We start from the raw sequence: 24,099 nt of genomic DNA on the forward strand, positions 1-24,099 counted from the left end.
AGTGTTCTATCACAAAAGTGCTGTAATTACTGTAGATTACATGGATTTCTGATGCTGCCACGTCACTGTGTTATATGAATTTTTCCCATGGTATATGAGTTTGTTGGCTCCCTGCCAACAACATGGCGTGCCATGGGGCTGCTGTTAACTGGATTGACTCACTTTGATGAGTCCTTATATTACACAGTGTGCCTTCAAAAATGTGTGAATTTGATTTAGTGTTGCTGTCCCCTCAAGCTATGTTGTTCAGAAGTTTGAAACCATACTGTATGTTCACTTCTAAAAGTGACCAGCATATAAATACACTATAACTGCATTCAAAAGGCAGGTTGTTATTTAGCTGACCAATGGAAAACAAGATATAAGACTATGCACATAGGAAATCACACGTTCATTGGCATGTTTTATTGTACAGCAGACTAGTTAAGACTGACAGGCTAAATGTGTATTCGTGACCCTGTAAAATGAATTTGCCTTGGGTAAAGCAATGCGTTTTCTAGTCATCAGTCATTCATACCTTGTGTGAGCCAAAGAGCAGTGTTCTCAAAGCCTTTCAATACCATGTCCAAAAAGGAATTAGTCACACTGAATAGTTGCTGGCAGAAAACCTGTTTGCACGTCTAGAGGTCCCCCTTGTGGCTAAAATACCTTGCAATTTTATAACTTAGGTAACCCCACAAAAATCAGCCTCAGAATATAACAAGCCAGTCAATCCAGATATGAGTGGATCTACGCCAGACTTTCCAGTGGATCACTTCTACCCCAGTGGTGTATGGCAGACGCTCTGTGCAGGCTGAGCCATCTCCCTCCAGAGATGACTTCACAAACAGCAGAGGAGCGTGGAAAGTGGGGTAGTAAAAAGGAGTTCATCCTGTCTGCTGCTGGTGCTATTATTGGACTGGGAAATGTATGGAGATTTCCATATCTGTGCTACAAAAATGGTGGCGGTGAGTATTCCTGTTTATTGTTTCCTCAGGTTAATATAGCTATGTGATGTAAGTGTGGGATGAACTTTTGACAACTTTCACGTGATATAAGCTGGATAGCCTGATGGTAAATTGTTGGGATATTCTTTTTTTTTTATCTACCAAGGCAGAATTATTAGATGTTTTTTGCTTCATAATATGTGAAAATATAATAACAACAACAACAACAAAAAATCACAGTGAACAAAGGACAATGCACAGTATAGACTGATGAATTATTCAACCTTATTCAAGCTCTGCTTTCTATTTTAATGTCCATTTTCTGTCACATAACCTTTCTGTCTGTGTCTCCCTCTGCTTCACATGTGATGATCAAGGATCTGACAAGTTATGAGAGCCTATACAAATATGTTCTGCCAGTGTTTGTACAAGAGCAGAGTCACATTCTTCGCTGAATCCCTCCAATTTTATATTCTTACAAAACTCCATTGTCGCTGAGTCCTGATTTCACATCTCCAGTTATTTATACATGAGCACCTTTTACACAAGATGGTGAAGTTAATGTGGTTCAACCGTGCTACATTAACTTGAAAGAACAGAACCTGTCTGACGTGTCTCAATCTGTTTACTTGATGGCGGATACATTTTTTAAATTTTTTTTAATTTTGTTTCTGGCCCATCCTTTACATGATGACTGTACAGACTGAACAGACACATATATAAATACAACAACAATGTTGGCAAGCATGAAATAAAACAATGCAGGTGGAGTCTTCTCAGGGACAAGTTGAGGACATGTCATTGTGTCATCCATAATTTTACAAAATACCACCACAGTTTTGTCTTTTTTCATGTCATAGAAATAAAGATAATTCATAGCTCCGGTTTTCTGTTCCTAACGCTGCAGAGCGGTGCCAATCTTATCATTTTGAACCATATTTTGCCTCCATCACTCCTGTCTAAAGCGTTGTACACGTCTATTTCAAAGGCATACAGCAAAAGTTGGCCTATGCCAAACGGTGATGCCTAACTCATGTAATGTGTCCTCTTAAAAGGTCACGTCCTATATTTCCGATGTCATAATTACAGGTCTGGATTTCTCTGCAGCTCTCTGGCTCAAATCCACATTATGTAAAGACAACACTTGTCAACAGAGATATCTCAGCTGTAGATATCAATCATATTTGGTCTTGGAAAGGCTACTTTTGAAATGTAATTGGTTGCAGATTACTTAGTATTGAGTAATTACAACAAGTTTTAATTCTTTCATCTGTTGGTGCATCTTGAGCCTCGTTAATCAGAGATGAGCCACAGGAAGGCTTTCCTGCTCTGCTAAAAGATGCAAAGCAACAGAAAGCATGTGATATAGCCTATCACACTCCAAGAAATGATACAAACAACCTACGTGATCACCGCGACTTATCTACTACATACACTTGCAGGTGCCTTTTTCTTTCCTTACACCCTGTTCCTTGTGACCTGTGGCATCCCCCTGTTCATACTGGAAACAGCCTTGGGCCAGTACACCAGTCTGGGGGGAATCATGTGCTGGAGGAGGGTCTGCCCCTTGTTTGAAGGTGAGGTCCAATGCACCTGCCAGCACTGAGATAACAAGAGGGAGTTAGAAATACTAAGGGAACTGATTGTTAACAATTTTATATCATTTTATTTTGGTTCCAGGGATGGGATACGCCAGTCAAATAATCATTTTCTATGGATGTATCAGCTACATCGTGATCTTAGCCTGGGCTTTTCTTTACTTTTTCTCATCCTTCTCTGGAGAGTTGCCATGGGTCACCTGTAATAACACATGGAATACAGGTAAATTCATTTTTAAAAATCCTGGTATTAAAGCAGAAGTAAGCGGAATGTTTGTGTTAATATAAGTCTTAAATAGTTATATCTTCCGACAGCAATCACTTATATAGAGTGTTTGGTCTGAAACACGGGTCTGTCAGTCACTCTGCTGTGCTGTAAGCCGAGGAGAAAACTTCTTGTATACTTCCTTGTATCCTACAAGCTTTATCCAATGAGGAGAGAGAACGGCATAAAGGGGCGGTCCTCTCTGTGTGTGCAGCCAAGGGATGCGCCTGAATGTGGTGACGTAGGGACGAGTACCAATAGATCCATGACGAGGGCGGGAACTGCTATCTTTAACTTTAATATCATATCATTAACAAAATGTGGCAATTTTGATTGTACAGGTATGGTGTTGTTTCTGCTGGGCAAATATGCCTGACGCGCCTCCTACAGCGCCTTGGGTCAGCTGCAGGGTCATCAGCCGGGGACCACCGCTCATTGGAGTTTCGCTCTCTTTAACCCCGGAACGCCTCCTGGTGGCGGAGCGGTGGCAGGGACGTCTCCCTGCCACCCCCTGCAGCTGACCCATCTCATTGCCTTGACCCCCAGTTCTTATCCCTCCTCCTCAGCCACAGCCAGAAGCTTCCTTTCTCAGCTTCCTCGGCGAGGGCCTTGGTTTCCCTTCTGAGCTTAGCTCCCGTCGTTCCCACATCTCGCAGCAGCCTTGTTGTTGATGTGCTGACGTAGCCCCGACAGCCTACTTCCACCGGGTAGATGGTGGCAGACCAGCCTGCCTCTCTGCACTCGGCGGCCAGGTCTGCATACTTGGCTGCTTTCCTCTCATAGGCGGCCTGGATTCCCTCCTCCCAGGGGATGGTGAGCTCTATGAGCATCGCAGCCTTGGTAGCAGCAGACCACAGCACGATGTCTGGCCGGAGTGTCGTGGTGGTGATCTCCCGGGGGAACTGCAGCTGTCTCCCGATGTCGGCCCTCATGCTCCAGTCCCTTGCCTGAGACAGGACGCTCCGGGGGCCTCGTCGGCTGGTGTCTCCACTGCTCTCCCCTGGCCTCACGAACCTGACCGGAAGCCTTTTGGCTGTGGGCTGGTTGTTGGCATCTTGTCTGCAGCTCTCTAGGACTTCGGCCAGCTTCGTCAGCACTTGGTCATGCCGCCATCTGTAGCGCCCTTGCGTCAGTGCGGCCTTGCAACCCGACAGCAAGTGCTGTAGGCTGGCGTTGGGTGCGCTGCAGAGGGGACAGCTCTCCTCCTTGCCAAACCACTGGTGGAGGTTTCTGGGGCATGGGAGGGTGTCGTAGGTTGCCCTGAGCAGAAAGCTGATTCTGGCTTGTGGCATCTTCCACAGGTCGGCCCAGCTGAGGGGTCTCTTGATGGTGCCTTCCCAAGTGGTCCACCTTCCCTGGCGACCTTGTGACACGGCTTTGATGGTATACTGCTCCTGGTTCGCCCTTGACACCTCTTCCACAACCATGGCTTTCCTTTCCCTCTTCGTGGCCTTGGACCAGAGACGCGGGGCATCTCCCCATCCCAGCCCCGCTCTCCCTACTTGCGTCCTGCCCACTATCTCCTGGTGTTGGAGCCTGCCAATGGCCCTGGCAACCTCTGGGCCTGCTTGCCACTTCCGACCTGTTCGGGTGGGGACAAGTGCATTCCTCACAGCAGGATCCGAGGATTCCTTCAACTCGAGAACCACCCTGGCCTTCTCCTGCTTGTATCCCAGGGTGATGGACTGGATGGGCAACTGCAGTGATGTTGCGCCAAACAAGCCTGTGTCGGAGAAGCCTCGCGGTAGCCCTAGCCACTTCCGAATGTAGGAGTTGGCCAGCCTGTCCAACCCGTTGACTGTGGAGGATGGAATCTCGCACATCTTCAGCGGCCACATGACCCTCTGGTACAATGTGAAATTGTAGCACCACAGCTTGTACTTTCCGGGGAGCTGGCTCTTGTTGATGCTCGCCAGGCCTTCCGAGAGTTGCTTCCGTGCCGCCTTGCCTGCATGCCTGTCCGACAGATCTGCATTGTACTGCCTCCCTAGGCTCTGGATGGAATGGTTGGCCAGCAGGGGGATTGGCTCGCCTCCTGCGACGAAGATGGTACTGTCGTTCCTGTTGCCTTTACGCAGAGAGAGGCTTCTTGACTTGGATGGTTTTATTTTCATCCTTGCCCATGTCACCAGCTCATCCAGCCTCTTCAGGCACCTTCTTGTGCATGGGGCTGTCTGCAGCACCACGGTGACATCATCCATGTAGCTTCGGAGTGGCGGAAGCCTCTGTCCTGACTGCAGCCTGATTCCTCCTACGGTCTGACGGGCTCCGCGGAGGATGATTTCAAACGCTGCAACAAACAGGACTGGGGAGATGGAACACCCCATGGCGATGCCAACTTCCAGACGCTGCCATCCTGTCGTAAAATCCTGCAGGCTGAAGCACATCTGGAAGTCCCTGAAGTAGCTGGTTACCAGGTTGTTGATGGACTCAGGGACGTGGAAGAACTCCAATGCAAACTGGATGAGCTTGTGAGGGACGGATCCATACGCATTGGCGAGGTCAAGCCACACCACATGAAGGTCGCTCTTTTCCTGCTTGGCCCTCTGGATCTGCCCCCAAATCATAGAAGAATGTTCCACGCATCCTGGGAAACCTGGCACTCCGGCTTTTTGGCAGCTGGTGTCGATATAGCCGTTCTCAGTGAGGTAAGTTGTTAGTCTCCTGGCCATGACTCCAAAGAAGACCTTTCCCTCGACATTTAGCAGTGCAATGCTCCTGAACTGCTCGATGTTGCGGGACTCCTGCTCCTTCGGAATAAACACCGCCACAGCTCGTTGCCACTCCGATGGTATGAGTTGGTTCTTCCATGCTGTGCTCATGAGTTTCCACAGGCATTTCAGCACTTGGGGGCAGTTCTTGTAAAGCTTGTAGGGGATTCCGTTCGGCCCAGGAGCTGATGCTGACCTCGCTTTCTTGACGACTGCTCTTACCTCGCTCAGCCGGGGAGGGGAGCTGTCGAACTGTGTGGTTGGAGGAGGTGGAGGGGGGATGTATCCCGGCGATCCTAAGGGAACGTTCCTCTTTGGGTCGCTGTACTGACCCCTGATGTGCTGCTCAATCTCCTCCTTGGTGGCTTCCAACCTCCCGCTTCTCTTCTCCTCCAGAAGTTGACGGGCATGCTTGAAGGGATTCCTCATGAAGCTAGCTCTTTCTTTCTCCTTTCTTTTCCTGCGTTTTCGAATACGTTCCGCTCTTCGCATGCAGGCCAGCTTACCTCTCACTTCATTCCACAGCGCCTTCAGGCCTTGCCTTTCTTCCTCTGGTGCTTTTCTCCATCTCCTGCGGAGCTGGCGCCGATTCTGCACCAGGGCATCAATCTCGGCCTCCCTCCTCCCCTTCCTCGGAGGGGCGTTGTGCTGCTTCTTCGTGAGTGTTCCTAATCTCGCTTTGCACTCTTCGTACAGGATATCTCCAAGAAGGTTGAGTTTCTTGTCCACTCTACCGCGTAGCGAGTGCTCAAGCACGAGACTGAGGTCTGAGTCCAGCTTCTGCCATGTTGTTACCTCGCTTGCTTTAGGCCACTTGATGGTGCTCCTTCTTCCTGGCTCCCTCTTCTCTGTTTGCTGGGTGGCTGGGGGGCTGAAAGGTCTCACTTCTGCCTGCTCACATGCCAGGGGGGCACTGCTTGTCACAGGGGGCTCTTCCTCCTCCTTCTCCACACCATCAACAACGTTAGGACCCTCGGCTCTGTGGTTCTCTCCCCGGCTGGGGGTCCTGCTTGTCTTATCTGCCGGAGCAGTGCAAGGATGTTGAATGCCTTTCTTCTCACTCTCCTTCTTCTTTCGCCCCTGATGGATCCGCAGGCCCCTGTATGTGGTCACTTTCCCCCACCCACACCTGCACAACCTGAAGGTCTTCATCTCGTTGTCTATGTCCGTTCCGTTCGTTTCCGTGTAGTCAGTCCTGTTGGGCCCATCTTCCATCCCGCCTCTCGGAGGGCCCTCGGGTTGTTTCTTCTTATTCGTTTTCGTAGTTAAGGTTGGGTGTCTCCTGGTTAGGAGTCTAGTGGGTTGGGTAACTAGCCGCCCACTCCCGGTACAGACTTTCCTGCTGTCATCCAGACTTTCCTGGAAGTCCTCCAGTCTTTCCTGGATGTCACCTGCCCTTTCTCAGGTGTCACTGGTTGCCCAGAAATCAGTTTGATTGTACAGGTATGGTGTTGTTTCTGCTGGGCAAATATGCCTGACGCGCCTCCTACAGCGCCTTGGGTCAGCTGCAGGGTCATCAGCCGGGGACCACCGCTCATTGGAGTTTCGCTCTCTTTAACCCCGGAACGCCTCCTGGTGGCGGAGCGGTGGCAGGGACGTCTCCCTGCCACCCCCTGCAGCTGACCCATCTCATTGCCTTGACCCCCAGTTCTTATCCCTCCTCCTCAGCCACAGCCAGAAGCTTCCTTTCTCAGCTTCCTCGGCGAGGGCCTTGGTTTCCCTTCTGAGCTTAGCTCCCGTCGTTCCCACATCTCGCAGCAGCCTTGTTGTTGATGTGCTGACGTAGCCCCGACAGCCTACTTCCACCGGGTAGATGGTGGCAGACCAGCCTGCCTCTCTGCACTCGGCGGCCAGGTCTGCATACTTGGCTGCTTTCCTCTCATAGGCGGCCTGGATTCCCTCCTCCCAGGGGATGGTGAGCTCTATGAGCATCGCAGCCTTGGTAGCAGCAGACCACAGCACGATGTCTGGCCGGAGTGTCGTGGTGGTGATCTCCCGGGGGAACTGCAGCTGTCTCCCGATGTCGGCCCTCATGCTCCAGTCCCTTGCCTGAGACAGGACGCTCCGGGGGCCTCGTCGGCTGGTGTCTCCACTGCTCTCCCCTGGCCTCGCGAACCTGACCGGAAGCCTTTTGGCTGTGGGCTGGTTGTTGGCATCTTGTCTGCAGCTCTCTAGGACTTCGGCCAGCTTCGTCAGCACTTGGTCATGCCGCCATCTGTAGCGCCCTTGCGTCAGTGCGGCCTTGCAACCCGACAGCAAGTGCTGTAGGCTGGCGTTGGGTGCGCTGCAGAGGGGACAGCTCTCCTCCTTGCCAAACCACTGGTGGAGGTTTCTGGGGCATGGGAGGGTGTCGTAGGTTGCCCTGAGCAGAAAGCTGATTCTGGCTTGTGGCATCTTCCACAGGTCGGCCCAGCTGAGGGGTCTCTTGATGGTGCCTTCCCAAGTGGTCCACCTTCCCTGGCGACCTTGTGACACGGCTTTGATGGTATACTGCTCCTGGTTCGCCCTTGACACCTCTTCCACAACCATGGCTTTCCTTTCCCTCTTCGTGGCCTTGGACCAGAGACGCGGGGCATCTCCCCATCCCAGCCCCGCTCTCCCTACTTGCGTCCTGCCCACTATCTCCTGGTGTTGGAGCCTGCCAATGGCCCTGGCAACCTCTGGGCCTGCTTGCCACTTCCGACCTGTTCGGGTGGGGACAAGTGCATTCCTCACAGCAGGATCCGAGGATTCCTTCAACTCGAGAACCACCCTGGCCTTCTCCTGCTTGTATCCCAGGGTGATGGACTGGATGGGCAACTGCAGTGATGTTGCGCCAAACAAGCCTGTGTCGGAGAAGCCTCGCGGTAGCCCTAGCCACTTCCGAATGTAGGAGTTGGCCAGCCTGTCCAACCCGTTGACTGTGGAGGATGGAATCTCGCAACACTTTAGTTGAAATCCCTCAATGTAACATTTTAGACAGTACAAAGACATTTATAAGAATGTAGTTGTACACAGATTTATGAGACAATAAAGTTATTACTTGTAACAATATAAACTATATGCAGAGGAGATATCATAATTACTAACAACCTTAATACCACTTTACAACTTTAAATCTGTAGGCCTACATGCTATCCAAAACAATAACTGAAATTGACCTGAATGTATCACTTAATCACATGATCTACCAATGTTCAGCATAAGTTTTCATCTTAACTGTGTTTAACAACAGTTTGTTCTGTTTCAGATGCCTGTGTGGTGTTAAACAACTATAATACTACTACGAACTGGGCCTCGTCTGCAAATTCATCGTCATCTGTTAGAGAATTCTGGCAGTAAGTGTTATATTACTGATATTCAATATGAGTGAGTTACAGATTATCAGTGGATAATAAGGTAAACTAGAAAATTTCCTCTGGGAAATTTTGATAGGGCCACGGGAGCTACTGCCCGGGTTGCCATCTCTGTCAACATGGGAATCAAACCCACAACCTTATAGTCAAGACAGAGCTCATCAGACAGACATGATCATCTTTCACTGAGCACTGATATTGAGGAGTTGTAATCAGATTACATTACCTGTGTGTGTGTGTGTGTGTGTGTGTGTGTGTGTGTGTGTGTGTGTGTGTGTGTGTGTGTGTGTGTGTGTGTGTGTGTGTGTGTGTGTGTGTCTGTGTGTGTGCCTGCACATGTATGTGTGTGGTAGAGGAGTGCGTGCGCATGTGTGTATTGGTGAGTGTGGTTGTGTTTGACAGAGACTTCAGGCCTGCAATGGAAAGAAAAGCAATTAATGCAGAAAAATAGAAAATTCCAAAGGGGTCACATACTTTTTCTTACGACTGTAATGAACCAAACCAGTCTCAGGCCAGGCAAGACAGGACAGGAGTCAGGGGTCAGCAGTAGATTGTGGCCCTATTCTGCGTAGTCTTTACACACTGATTCCGATCAAATCACACGTTTTGATATATAATTTGTAGAACGAGTAGCGAATCAAAATTTGGTCCGGAAGAGAAATAAAAAGAAGAAATCCACACAATAACAATAGTGGCTCGGTGTGTTTGCCCTGTGGCCCTAAGGAAACCTCTGCTTTTGAAAAGTGTGATCAAATCTATAACTAGAGAATGCATTTCCTGAAGGAAATATGTGTGAATGCTGAATGCCATTACTGAAGCAATGCTGAATTAAGTGAAGAAACTGTTGAAGCAATGTTGAGAAGGCTGATGCTAAAGCTGAAACATAAAACTTGAAGGATGAGAGATTAATGTCTTTCCCGATGGAAATTAGCTCTGCTGCTACAATCTGGCACATTTACGTGTTTTTATATGTTCATTAATGTGCACTGTCCCACCCAAATAAACAAATAAAGTAAAGTAAAATGTAAGAAAGAGGCTCATTTTGTATTAAATGGCTGGAAGTTACTGAAATTGTGGAAGATCAGTGTGAAGAAATTGAAAAGTTGAAATCTACCTACTCAAATGGTATTAAATAGTTGGAAGGTGCCTGAATATTTTTAAAACATTTCACCAATAAAAAATAAAAATAAAAAAAGAGAGAGAGAGAGAGAGAGAGAGAATGGATTGACACACATGTTGTGAGCTGCATCCTTGGTGTGGGGCTGTTTTTTTTAAACATGTTAAAGTCCCCCTCCCGCGACCCTTTTCGGAGCAGCTCATTAGCAATGCACCTCTGGAGGGTGGGCGGAGACTGCGCTGCTCTGCACCCGCCCAGCCACCGCCCAGCCACCGCCCAGCCACCGCCCAGCCACCTCCTTGCACCCCACCCCCCGCTTGCTGACAGCTGGACATTGTACAATTACCGATTCAGCGCATTTAGCGTAAAACTCCACACTGGGATTCAATCCCAGACTGGAACATAGTCCTTGCTCACAGTACAAGCTGCTCTACCAGGTGAGCTATACCTGTTATACCTTGACAGCTACACCGAGCTGCCAAGCCTTTCACCTCTGAGCCAGAGGCAGAGCGGGGCGGGAGCTTGTAGCACTAGTGCCCTCCCCTGGGGTTGTGACACGTCAGCTCCAGTCTCCCTGAAACTGCCAGTTTGCATCTGCCATTGGTTCACAGCAATTTGAAGGCAGAAAAACTCAGAAATGCAATTTTGCACTTCCTTTTCTGCCACAGGAATGCCACAGTAACATGTGAAAAACACGGGAGGGGGAGTGCCCAATTAAGACACAATACAAGCTACACCTGGGGGAGAATAATTGAAAGCACCTGTGTACTGCAGGTGTGAAGGGTCTTTCATTGTGCACTCACCAAATATAGTTGCTGATATTTAACATCATCATATGTTAACAGATGGACTTTGAATTGGATATTCAACTAATACCACAGTACCAGAGCTGGTGCCTAATGATTTTTTTTTTTTTTTTAGTTTGTAGAGAATGTGGTTACTTGCTGCCTGTTTTAAGATCTCTCCACACTGATACACACACAGTGACTGCATCTGTAGGAATTGAATATTGTGGGGTTAATTATCATTATGATTTTTATGATTATCATTACTGGTAGTAGTCGTATTAGCAGTAGTACAATAGTCACTGCATTCTGCTTCATGATACATTTCCTGCTGTCTTGTTGAACCCAAACATGACACTTGAAGATGTTTGGGCGTTTACAATAGATTGCATCAAATAATTGGTTCAAATGTACTGAAAATACTTCTGTTTTTACAGACGGCGGGTGTTGAATATATCCACCGGGATAGAGACCATGGGAAACATACGATGGGACCTTTCTTTGTGCCTTCTTCTGTCCTGGATCATTTGCTACTTCTGTGTTTGGAAGGGAGTGAGATCCACGGGAAAGGTAGGCCTGTGAGCAGGTTGTTTGTCATGAAAAATCAACCATGCTCAGACAGAATTTATTCAAATTTCACTCAAATGGCCAATGGATTCAAGGTTGAACCGTCTGGACCTTTATAGTCAAAAGTTAAAAGTCATAAATCACCTGGGGGTGCACTGCTCGGTGGTCGATTAATGAGTGAGCATGTCATTCCCCAAAAAGCCCCAAAAAATGCAATAAAAAAAAATGCACCTCAATCTATGCTAATTCTGACAAAATTTCACAAAAATATAAAAGGATAAAATGAGTAAGTGCTGACATTTAATATGCAAAATTTCAACATGTTCTGGCCACATTGTAGCCTAACAAAAGAGAAAGATTTTGGACAACTAGAGTTGGTGACTGTAGTCACTGTAGTGATACCGAACCGACTGGCTGGTGGAGGAAAACAATTGTGGAGCGGTGGTTGTCAGAGTTGGCTCCACTGAACGACATGCAACCACATGCAACAAACTCTCACCTGCTACTTGCTCTCAAGCGACGAGCGTTGAAAGGCTCAATTATGATAAATGTTTCTCACTATGTTGTCAAAACTGGCAGTAGGCCAGGAAGAAATGGTCACAGCCACCTTTGAAACAGCAGATCAGTGGACTGAGCAGGACTGGTGTGTGGCCTGTGATTCTGGGCAAGTCAAGTGAACGCATTGCCTGGCAAACTTCAGGGATCCTGGGTGTCTGTGACTCATGCGTTGTCATTCCTGTTCCCCAAAGACACAGCTGTGTGACCTACATGTCTCCATTATGTGCTTTGTTTTTATTTTTTTAGTTGAGCAGCACACCTTGATGGAACATGTCATAAAAAACTCCTTATTCCTGTCACACCTGTACCAAAGCATAACCTGAAGGGAGTATGCGACCTCTGCATGACTTCATATCATTTACACTGATCAGGCCTAACAGTCTGAGCACCTGCCCTAATATCGTGTTGGTCCCTTTTGCTGCCGAATACACAACAAATTGCGCTGCACTGTGTGTTCTGACAGCTTTCTATCAGAAGCAGCATGAACTTTTTTGTTTGAGCAACAGTATCTGGTCTGTTGGATGGGAGCACATGGGCCAGCCTTCTCTCCCCACGTGTATCAATGAGCCTGTGGCCGCTTCACCACTCTTCCTTCCTTGGACCACTTTTTTATTTATTTTTTTATCATACTTTTTTATTGTTTCCTTTTAAAGCAATGACAAATCAAATGATAATTACAAGCATTGTGTACTTCTAATATAACAAAAATTACATAAAAATATTATGGAAGAGATATTCAACACATGGGCGTAAAAAAGCAAAAGCAGGTAAACCAGGAACATAAAAAATAATAGTAATAATAAAAGATAGACAAATAAATAGAATAAAATGAAAGTCAATAAATTTGTTTAAAAATCAAAACTCCAAAAATCCATATGGACTATATGCTCAATATGCAAAAATCAGCATTAGATGAGATTTAACAAAGCCGTAGAGAAGACCATGTTTTACATCCTTGGACTTCTGATAGATCCTGACCACTGCAGACCGGGAACAGCCCACAAGAGCTGCAGCTGTTCACATGAGAGATCCAGTCATCCTTATCTTTACACTGAACATTTTTCCTGCTTCTAACACACCAACTCTGAGGACAACATGTTCACCTGCTGCCTAATACTATATCCACCCACTAACAGGAGCCATGATGAAGTGTTATTCACTGTTATTCATGTCACCTAATACAGTGTTTTTCAACCTTATGGTCAGGAGGACCCCACGTGGGGCCGCCTGGAATGTCTAGTAATTGAGTAAAAAAAAAAAAAGATTTCTGATAAAAATAATTTTGTAACTAATTATTATTCTTTTTAAAATGATTATTAAAAACACGACACACACTCTGAAACAACTGTATTCGATACTTTCACTTTCTTGAATATAAAACGAGTTCAAATAAAATGCAGCCTATAAAAATATCTGAGCTTGCACATCTTGATTGAAGGGTTGCCAGAAATGTGTGATGTCAAGATGGGGTCATGAGCCAAAAAAGGTTGGTAATAGGTGTATTATGATTTGTCTCTAAGGGTTTTTCTGCTTTAATCTAGGCCGCCTACTTCACAGCCACGTTTCCCTTCATCATGCTGATCGTGCTGTTTCTCAGAGGGATGACCCTTCCTGGAGCCCTCCATGGCATCAAGTACTACCTATATCCCAACGCCTCACGGCTCGCCGACCCACAGGTGTCATTCAGCCTACAGTCTCCTTTGCACCAGACTAGTGTATAGCTGAAATAACTGTTAGAAAGTAAAGCATTTTTTCACTGGTTTGTAGGTTTGGATGGACGCTGGAACACAAGTATTTTACTCCTACGCCATATGTTTGGGATGTCTGACTACACTGGGGAGCTACAACAAGTACGACAACAACTGTTACAGGTGGGTAGTTAATCATTGTGTATCGTCATCCAAATGGTTTGCCACTAAATGTAGTTTTGCAAAAGTAGGACATAATGTAGGCTATAATCTGTAATACTGCTGTGTGGAACAAAAACACATCAAATCAAATCTTGATTTCATTGTCAAGTTTTGTAATCTGTGCATCTATTAATATTCCATCCTGGCTGACTTAAAAACATTTTCATTTCATTGTTTGGATTTGCATACACTAAACCTACTGTGCCTTATTTTTCTGCAACATGGTAATCCCTATACGTTCTCATTCTGTTATCAATCTTGCCAAGGTTGCGTTACCCAGAAATACTGACCAACAGCGTTGTGTCTGGTTTGCAGAGACTCCTTCTTTCTTTGCTTGTTGAACAGTGGGACCAGCTTTATATCTGGCTTCGCCATCTTCTCAGTTCTGGGCTACATGTCAGTAAAACAAGGTGTTGATATTTCTACAGTTGCTGAGTCAGGTACGATCATCATCAATTTAAAGGAGAATTCCAGCCATTTTTGACCCGTAAATCGTTGTCCTGATGGTCACCCAGTGTTGGGGGGAGCAAAAAACGTGACTAAAATGGATGCAGGCAAACCGGAGTTACACCATGGATACCTGGCGCTTGGGATAGCGACAATGCTAACGCATGGGGGCAATTCTTTCAACCACAACAAACACTCAAAAAACAATCAAATATCTATGGTACATGACTGGAATCCTAATGACACACCACTGAATTGATATAGTGTACAGTATAAACAGTATAAACTTTGTGTTTTTGCATGTAGTCCCTCACCTCAGACAGCCGAACTCTGAAACGTCCTGGAAAGACATTACTATTCGATTGCAGAGCGCCTGCTCTCCCCGCCACAGAAACAAACACTTTTTCCTTGTTGTGATTATTTCTTTACAAAAATAAACAGTCAGAGATATTGTGGACATTACCACCACTTTGTAAAGAAATCATCACAACAAGGAAAAAGTGTTTGTTTCTGTGGCGGGGAGAGTAGGCGCTCTGTGATTGGATAGTAATGTCTTTCCAGGATGTTTCAGTTCGGCTATCTGAGGTGAGTGACTACATGCAAAAACACAAAGTTTATACTGTTTATACTGTACTGTTTATACTGTACTGTAATGAGTTCAGTGGTGTCTAAGGAGTCAAGTCATGTACCATAGATATTTGATTGTTTTTTGAGTGTTTGTTGTGGTGTAACTCCAGTTTCACCTGCATAAATTTTAGTCACGTTTTTTGCTCCCCCCAACACTGGGTGACCATCAGGACAACGATTTAGGGGTCAAAAATGACTGGAATTCTCCTTTAAGTGACTGCATTAAAATAGACCCTGGAAGCAGTGACTTACTCAGTTTCTCTTTCTAGGCCCTGGTCTCGTCTTCATAGTTTACCCACAGGCTGTGACCCTTTTGCCGTGCCCACAGGTCTGGTCCGTGTGCTTCTTCACCATGATCATCTTGTTAGGCATAGACGGTCAGGTGAGCAGCAGTTGCTTCTTTTCTCCCACAAAACATCCTGCAGTGCTTTTCCTACACTAACTTGTATCTCTGTCATGCTCCAGTTTATCGGGCTGGAGAGCATCATGACCTCTATTACAGATGTCTTCCCCTCCCAGATTAGAAAAGGATACCGCAGAGAGCTCCTCCTGATGTTCATCTGTACTCTAAGTTATTTACTTGGACTGTTTCTGGTATCGGAGGTGAGCTTTGACAACTAGATACAATGTACGTCACGTAACAAATCATTGGAGCAATCAACAGCTTCATTTAATACCCAGCACACAGTACACACAGGAGCATGAATTAGTATGAGTTCTTTTTTTTTAATTAGTAAAAGTAAAATGAAGATTAAAAAAAATAATGCCATGAATAGTCTTTATTTATGGATTAACTTTATCTAAAATTCAGTCAACAGAAGAAACCTAAATGTGTGACCATGCTTTATTGAAATAGTTATTTTTGACACTGGCTGTAAATTTTGGGTCATTGTCATGCTGCAGAATAAATTTGGGATTGATCAGAGGTCTCTCAGATGGTACTGCATAATAGATAAGAATCTAGAAATCTGAAGTCCTTAAAGGGATAGTTCAACATTTTGGCAAATTCACCTATTGCCATGATCCCTATAGTTTTAGGAGTAGGGGTTTTGGAGTTGTTGGATTGTGTATTTGATGAGTTTGATGAGGGAAATGCGAAAGTACCATAAAGTATGGCTCGTGCCTCTGCCCCGCCGATCTAAAAACAGCTTTCACCAATATTGCCTATTGCCATAGGGATTATGGCAATAGGTGAATTGGCCAAAATGTTGAACTATCCCTTTAAAATGTTAGTACAGTACTATACTGCGCATCCACATATGCATAACATATCCCAGCACATCCAGGCCAGTTTGAGTGCACATTAATTAAAACATTCCTAATTTTGCATCTTGCAGAAAAAAAAGAAAATTACTATGAGTTCTGTAGAAAACTGAAAGGTGAAATCCTCATCAATTCCTTTGTTTGTTTTAATTCTAGGCCGGTGCATACATTCTGCAGATCTTTGATCACTATGTATGCAGTGGTCCCACTCTGCTTCTGATGGCAATCCTCCAGTCAGTGGCCATTGGATGGATTTATGGTAAGACATGGCTACCAGTGTTCTGTGCTGTGCTACATTATCTTAAGACCAATTTTCAATCCTAGCCTATAAAACAATGCTAATGCCCAATTCCATTATTAACTCTAAGGGGCTGAAGTTAAAGATGTCTGTGTGTATCTTTATTCCACAAAACAACTACTACTAACCAAAAAAAATGTTCCAGCTCATAAACATTTTGGAAAAACAATCTCCTGAACTCAAGAGGCAAAAGGTTTGGAAACGCATACATTTCCTTTAAGATTAATTTGTAATCTAATAAGAAACTAGGGTCACAAGTCAAGCTCATTATTTCTCTATGCAACCACAGCTAATTAATAAGGCTGGTGGGCCTCAAGGCGAAACTCTGCTATTGAGAATTAGGTCCAAGTGCATTATACATCAAACATCACAGATAATACAGTAAATGTACATACAGGTACTTATGCAGAAGAGTAGCAAGATGTTAGCTTTAGATAGTTGGTTCAATGTCTAGCTGTGTTTTGTTAAGCCAAAACTAAGGACTGAAAAACTTAGAAGCCACATATAAAGGCCAAACCAGGGTGTTTGTTTAGGGTTCATGTGATGTGTTTGTCTCAGGTGCTGAGCGTTTCTCTGACAACATTAAGGACATGATTGGGTATAAGCCTCTATCACTGATCAAGTACTGCTGGCTTTATACCACCCCTCTAATTTGCAGTGTAAGTGTCTTTAGCAGTAGAGGATCCATTACATTTATATGAATATTTTTTTCATCTTGATCCCATATACCTGTGATTTGTTCCCTTTTTCAGGGCACACTTGCATTTTTGATGTTGCAATACATGCCCCTGAGGTTCAACAACTCCTATGTGTATCCATGGTGGGCCTACTGCATCGGCTGGTTCCTGTCCATGTCTTCTCTAATTATGATTCCTGTCATCATGATCTCCAAACTGGCCAAGGAAAAGGGTACTCTCTGGCAGGTCAGTGATGTTGTTAGTGGGTGATATGCAATTCATTTCAACTACAAAGATTTGAATTTGTATACTTCACCTATTTGTGTTGCTGGTGCAAGCTGTGTTAATGCGGGCTATATACTTTAACAATATCAATACCTTTCCCTAGCGCCTCAAGAAAAGCTCCCGGCCTGCAGATGACCTGCCAGTCAAGGAGAAGGAAAGTGTCAATGTGGCACTGCAAGTCAAGGATGATGGAAGAAATATCAATATTCAATGAATTGCAAGTCCTGAAAATAACTTTAATTGTTTGATTTTAAGATCTTTGTAGGGCAGGTGACTTACATACTGTATATATTTATATGGTGTGGTGTTACGTATGGTGGTGAGGTTACCAATCTGAATACAGTACATATCAAAGTCGAATAGTTTATGTTTTTTGGGGTTTGTTATTATTAATATTATAATTTTTTTTACATATAATTTTATATTTGAAATAGTTACAGATGTGTAATTTCTACAACCCAGATTTGAAATACCTCCAAATCTAAAGCACTACAGTGTTTTTGTATGCTTTAGTGTGTTGTCCAGGACACAGAACCAACAACTGGCAGGGCATTGTAGACAGTAAAGTACTGTTAGCAACTGTTAATGTAATATGCAATTTAAATTGACTAATAATGTCTTTATGATATAGTATAATCCATAACTGTGCATGAAATCTCCCCTACACTCTCTGCTCCCTGCTCGCTCCTCTGCGTAACAGTTGCCCCAGAATAGTTGAAGAATAAGAGTAAAAGAATAAAAGAACAACTATGCAAATGAGAGTAAAATATATTTTTGTTAAAATGTCTGAACATTTGTTTTGATCGTGAAATATCGAATCAATCAAATCCTGTCTGCCTGTGTTGTTTAATCAAATTCAGTCAAATTCTGATTGGTGCAGCAATACAGTATGTACAGTGTGTACTGCTGTGCAAGTAACCTTGGTTTTTTATTGAAAAACTTTAGACAGGATTTATTAGCTGAAGTAGCCACTCAGAAGATTTTTCCATTTTCTATTTTGGCGCCATCCAAGTTGCAACCGTTGGCAGATGTGGTTCAGCTTGCAACTGTGAGCTGATTGATATCAGGGAGCTGATTCAGACTATGGGTTGTTCCATTATGTAGGCTAATAATTTGAATTAACACATTATTACATTAAGTCTAATTTTGGTAGATAATTTGTATATTAGTATAGTTGCTTAAACAGATTCCACACTTTCCACAACTCATTGTCATTTCTATATGGTACATACAGTAGTGGAAGTCAGACTTGTATTAGGTTAGCTTAGTGTCTCTGACAGCATCTCACTTCCAGCCAACAAGTAGTTCACCACACACATGCACGAGAATGTTGTTTTCAGTCTTTGGTTATATTTGGCCCGTGTTTCTTTGTTCTCCGCAGTCTCCTTGTTTTATTAACTGGAAAGGCCTGAATAGCAGCCGGTCTCCTATTATAACAGACTGAACCATTCATGTGATTCCATCTGTGAAACTCTCCATAGCTCACGACACCACAGCATCAACATGATCTACAACATCAGCAGAGTTTACTTCATATTGTACTGATGTAAACTCAAACTGAAACCACTAAAAACATCAATTACACTGGTGTGATCCTTCTAAATGTTTTCTACATCATTTTTAAAAGCACAGAGGTACATATTAGGTCAAAAGAATATACATCCTCAGGCTGTCAAAATGACTGTTAAACTACTTGTCACTTGAATTTTAATACAAATCCTTTTGTGCCTTAAAAACGACTTTTACTTTTCTATCTACATAGTATTTTTTGTTTTTTATGTTCTTTTGTACTCCTCTACTAGAAATGTTTTTTGATATATTTTTTGTCTTTATACAAGTTGACATTTGTATAATAAAATACATAAGGCAATAAAGATGTTTCATTTTTATCATTTTTTAATGTGAGTTAGAGTAAAGCAATATGTGGGCACATCAATAAATGATTCATCATGAATTACTGCTGAGAATTAATGGGGGGTCTCTTACAAAAATATTTTGGACATCACCTCAGACTCACCCTGGAACACACACTGTTCTATTTTTGGCAGCATTATGAATCATAAATGACTTGACAGGGTAAATTAATGGCACAGATAAAGGGTAGGCATTTATAAGCTTAAAGCAGATATCATCGGCACGGCCGTTTCGGCTAATGCTGTGTTCAAGGCAGGCTTTTGAAACCGTAAGTTACAGCTTCAAGTCACAACTACGACTTGGTAGCGTTCCAGGTAACCCGTAGCTCGTGTTTTTACCGTCCTGTTGTCTGTGAAAGTTCCCTATAACGGCCACTCGTAACTTCCGACCCGTGAACTCGTACCAGATCGAACTGGTATGACTTCACAGGAAGGAAAAACACAAAGTACGAGTTTCCTTGAACGCACCATGAGTTAGCAGCCCCCGCCCTTGTCAGGCATCAATTGGTCCTCGTGCTACGTCACCACATTCACGCGCATCCCTTGGCTGCACACACAGCCCTTCATGCCGTTCTCTCTCCTCATTGGATAACACTTGTATCCCACAAGGAAAATTTTCTCCTCGGGTTACAGCAGAGCAGAGTGACGGAGAGACTCGTGTTTAGGCTGAAATACTTCATGTAAGTGATTGCTGACGGAAAAGAGGACTATTTAGGACTTATATTAACAAAAACATTCCACTGATATCTGCTTTAACAGCTTCTTTTTCGAACTTCGAAATAATATGAAATCCTGTGTCTATGTCCTATGTCCTCATAATTAGATGAACTAAACTATTTTATAAACTTAGAATTTAAGTAGAGAAAATAGAAAATGTAATTCTTTATAAACTACTAATAAAACATATTTACTCATTTGATTTGAATTACTTATCATGCACTCATTTATTATTTTCAGTAAAATACCTAGAGTATAATACTGCAGAAAAAATTATGCTGTGCCATTAGTCTCTACAATATACTTTAGACTTATAGACTTATAAGTGATACTTATCACTTATTTAGAATGAGTGCTGCATCATTTTGATCTATTCCATAGTTTACCAGTGTCAAATTCATGAAAAAAAACAACTAATCATCATATTTATAAATTTATCAGGAATTTATTTTAAAAAAATTACAAACCATTGATACAAAAAAAATCTACAGCATCTTAATTGGGTACAGTGGCTCTAAGAATTTTGATATCATCCATTGGACGGTCTTGACCATTTGTCTCCACCATCCCAATCCGGTTCAGCACTCCCATGCCCTGGTATACTCTTCCAAAAATACTGTGCTTTCCATCCAGCCACTGGGTGGGTCCCAGAGTCAGAAAGAACTGGCTTCCATTGGTGTCTGGTCCTGCATTGGCCATGGCCAGAATACCAGCACCTAAACAAACACAAAAAAGAAATAAGAAACTTGAAAATTGTGACTTGCTATCACTTTTAAGCAGGACATTGATATAAAATAGTAACACACTCACACATCAGTAACACTGTGTTGGTTACTTAAAACCAGACTTCAAGAAAATCAGAAAAAGTAGCCAAGAAAGAGCCTTTATTTTTAAAGGGATAGTTCACCCAAAATTCAAATTTCACTCATTTTCTATTCATCCTCATGTCGACTAAGGGCTGGGAGAAGTTTCAGAGGCCTCCGTGCCTTCTCGGAATTACAGGGGGGCTCGGTGCAGCACTGCATGTCCATATGACGGTGGCGAACGGGGCTCACTTTTCTGACACAGGCAGAGCAGTGAACTGAGACACTGGGAGCTTCCGCTACAAACAAGCTTAAAATATAGACTTATTTAATTTTTTTCGGAACAATTTCTCATGTCGGGGCTTCAATACAAGAGGGACATTACAGACGAGCAGAATTGAGGTATTTGGATGTTTTTTGGTGTGTCTTTTTGGACAAAGAAAAGTGAGCCCCGCTGTAACTCTGAGAAGGCACGGAGGACCTCTCCCAACAGTCGACATGGGGGTGAGTAGAAAATTAGTGAAATTTGAATTTTGGGTGAACTATCACTTTAAGCCTAAATTCTCACCCACATTTACCACCTTCTGATCAACTGCTATTCTCCACTGTGATTGATTACCTGTGAATTTCAGTTCTGGGTTCAGCTCATCTTCAAACTGTTTACCAAATATGGAGGCACCACCACGACCTGTTGGGAATACAGAGATCACAATTTACTCTCAACTGAGAAAACTGAAAAAGACATTAGGGCTGCATCTAACAATTATTTAAGTCTTTATTTCCGCAGCAGTTAAATCTGAAAGTAGCAACACATTGAAACAGGGTAGAATTTGCCATAATTTTGGAAACGCACCATGACAGAAATATCACTACTTTTAACATGGATATTTCCATTTTTTGTGACTGTGTAATTTGGCGTTACATAGATAAATAGGCCTGTCACAATTATCACATAATTGCCTGATCGCAATCATTTGAGCTGACCACAATTTTGCGTAATCATTTCAATGATTTCCACTCATCTAAAAACAGCTGGATCAAACTAACAGAAATGATATATTTCCATCACTATTTCCACATAATTTCCACCATCTGAGGTTTTATTAATGACATCATCATGTTGCGCCCCCTTCTGCTTCTGTGGTTTAATGACACATGAGTGGAGTGCCAAACTGTTTATCTGGTAGCGCTTCATTTCTATTATTCAAGGCCCATTTCAATGAGCATCTGTTGATATCAGCACATGGATTTAGTTGCAAAGCCAATAAAGGGCCCCACTTCTTTATAAGGCCACATATTGATATGATATATATGTGCAGCCTCATGGGTGTGAATTAACTCTACTGGTTAGCACTGACTAGAAGCAGTTAAAAGGATGTGTACCAATTGACCTAGAACTATCAACACAGATTAGCATAAATGTAAGGTTGTTATGTAAAGCAAGGGAATCTGGCTCAAACCATGACAAATGAGTGATAGACAATGGTAGGTGCACAGTCACAGTGGTGACATAATCACCTGTCCCAGTAGGATCTCCACCCTGCACCATGAAGTCTTTGATTATTCTGTGAAACTTGGTGTTGGTGTAGTATCCCCTCCTCGCCAGCTCTGCAAAGTTTTTGCAGGTCTTGGGAGCGTGTCTCCAGTACAGCTCCACCACCACCGTCCCCATCCTGCAACACAGTCAGCAATGTGGTCAAGCAGGCTGGTAGTTTACAGGACACATTCACACCAAGCCAACAAAAAACCAAAGCAGAGAACCAGAGTTTACAGGTTTCGTTGGCCCTGGCAGAAATCAGGCATCAACGCTAAAGGGATATTTCAACATTTTGTCAAATTTTCCTATTGCCACAATCCCTATAGTTTTATAGGAGTAGGTCGTAGTTATAAGTAATTGGTATTTCCATGTTTCTCTCAAACTAAATACACAATCCAGCAACTTCAAAACACTCTTCTGGACAAGTTGTGACCTGCACATTCACCACGCTATGAAATAATAATGGAACATTATTAGACGGAGTTGTTTTTGAGGTAAATGCGTAGTCGAAACTACATTTGTTGTTGTATTGTTGTTGTTACTGTTGATGTCTTTTCCTGTGCTGTCTTGTGTTTTTAACTGGACCCAGAGTCTGTATTAATAAATTATCTATCTATCTATCTCAGATAGTATTTGCTTCATGTGTGTAATGTTACATAATCATACATTAATATTTCATAGCGTGGTGAATGTGCAGGTCACAACTTGTCCACGAGAGTGTTTTGGAGTTGTTGGATTGTGTATTAGTTTGATGAGGGAAACGTGGAAATACCATGCACCTTGCGTCTCTCCCCCGCCGATCTCAAAACAGCTTGCACCGACAATTAAAGGTAATGGACCTACTGCTAAAACTGTAGGGATTATGGAAATTTGCAAAAATGTTGAAACATCCCTTTAATAAACCAGACGAGCCAGAGACCAGGCTAACACCAGCAGCTAGCCAGCAGACTTCATGTTACTCAACTGGGAGCTAGCTAGCAGAGTTAGCATTCAGGGAGTTGAATAAAAACTCACGTCGTCTCAAAAGAAACTGTTGGCGGCTGCCAGGTGTCCGGAGGTATTCCTGACATTGTCACTACAAACTGTGAACTCCACTCGTGTCCAAACAAACCGTAGTCGTCAAATGAGAAGGCAGCAATTCACCAGAGCAGCAGCAGCACATTCATTCAAAACACGGGGACGTTTCTTCCTCTGTGGCTGCCGCTCATTTCCTCTGCAGGCAACAGGAAGGCTGCGACTCATGGCTGCCTCCTGCTGGTCTGACACTTTCCCTGCCATTATTTTTGTAATAAAACAACTGACTGCCATTTCACTAATCCGATGTATTACCAAAGATACTCTATTTACCTTCTTTGGTATTACTGAACACTTGAGGCTCATCAGTTGTATCGACCAAAATAAGTGAAATTGAATGAATTAATGAAATTCTTCATGTGTAAGTAAGAATAGATTATCCTATTGTCATTGTCACATACATGTACAACGAAAAAAATAAAAATGCCAAACCAGACGGTAAATAAAAAGAGACTGTAAATTAGCATAAAAAAAGAATAGCTAGAAGTAAAACAAATAAAATAAAAATAAAAAACAACCTTTTTTTTAATCAACAAATGTTGCAAAATGCTATTCTTCATTATTTTTTATTGTGCATGGGACTTTACAGATTACAATGATTAGTTGTGTGGTATTGTATCTGATAGCCTCTCAGTTCTGATAAAATGCATTTTTCTTTGTAAACATAATGTATTGGAAATCTATAT

At 43.5% G+C, this 24,099-nt stretch overlaps 2 protein-coding genes across 2 annotated transcripts; one reads left to right on the plus strand and one right to left on the minus strand.

The window, feature by feature from the left end:
• Positions 1 to 758: 758 nt before the first annotated feature.
• LOC146987864 (sodium- and chloride-dependent GABA transporter 2-like) lies at positions 759 to 17,717 on the plus strand. Its single transcript, XM_085777286.1, has 14 exons — positions 759 to 947; positions 2,369 to 2,503; positions 2,607 to 2,747; positions 8,730 to 8,817; positions 11,175 to 11,307; positions 13,404 to 13,538; positions 13,630 to 13,733; positions 14,088 to 14,212; positions 15,116 to 15,228; positions 15,312 to 15,449; positions 16,266 to 16,368; positions 16,966 to 17,066; positions 17,160 to 17,330; positions 17,473 to 17,717. Exons 1-14 carry the CDS (start codon positions 773 to 775, stop codon positions 17,581 to 17,583), a joined length of 1,773 nt encoding a protein of 590 aa, XP_085633412.1. The 5' UTR covers positions 759 to 772; the 3' UTR covers positions 17,584 to 17,717.
• Positions 17,718 to 20,424: 2,707 nt separating this feature from the next.
• ppil1 (peptidylprolyl isomerase (cyclophilin)-like 1) lies at positions 20,425 to 23,546 on the minus strand. Its single transcript, XM_085777287.1, has 4 exons — positions 23,354 to 23,546; positions 22,321 to 22,475; positions 21,422 to 21,490; positions 20,425 to 20,715 (listed from the first exon to the last, which is right to left on the minus strand). The coding sequence occupies exons 1-4, from the start codon at positions 23,407 to 23,409 to the stop codon at positions 20,495 to 20,497; spliced, it is 501 nt and encodes a 166-aa protein (XP_085633413.1). The 5' UTR covers positions 23,410 to 23,546; the 3' UTR covers positions 20,425 to 20,494.
• Positions 23,547 to 24,099: the final 553 nt, after the last annotated feature.

Source organism: Trachurus japonicus, chromosome 5 (genome assembly GCF_045865225.1).
Source record: "Trachurus japonicus isolate A0001 chromosome 5, Traja_1.0".
NCBI lineage: Eukaryota > Metazoa > Chordata > Actinopteri > Carangiformes > Carangidae > Trachurus > Trachurus japonicus.

Bases quoted from the DNA above. Each gene is read 5' to 3' on its own strand.
- ppil1 (XM_085777287.1), bottom strand. From the start codon at position 23,409: ATGTCAGGAATACCTCCGGACACCTGGCAGCCGCCAACAGTTTCTTTT. The intron at 21,491-22,320 runs GTGATTATGTCA...TATTCCCAACAG, and splicing joins TGGAGATCCTACTGGGACAG to GTCGTGGTGGTGCCTCCATA. The intron at 20,716-21,421 runs GTAATCAATCAC...GTGTTTGTTTAG, and splicing joins CCCAGAACTGAAATTCACAG to GTGCTGGTATTCTGGCCATG.
- LOC146987864 (XM_085777286.1), top strand. From the start codon at position 773: ATGGCAGACGCTCTGTGCAGGCTGAGCCATCTCCCTCCAGAGATGACT. The intron at 15,450-16,265 runs GTGAGCTTTGAC...TTTTAATTCTAG, and splicing joins GACTGTTTCTGGTATCGGAG to GCCGGTGCATACATTCTGCA. The intron at 17,331-17,472 runs GTCAGTGATGTT...ACCTTTCCCTAG, and splicing joins AAAAGGGTACTCTCTGGCAG to CGCCTCAAGAAAAGCTCCCG.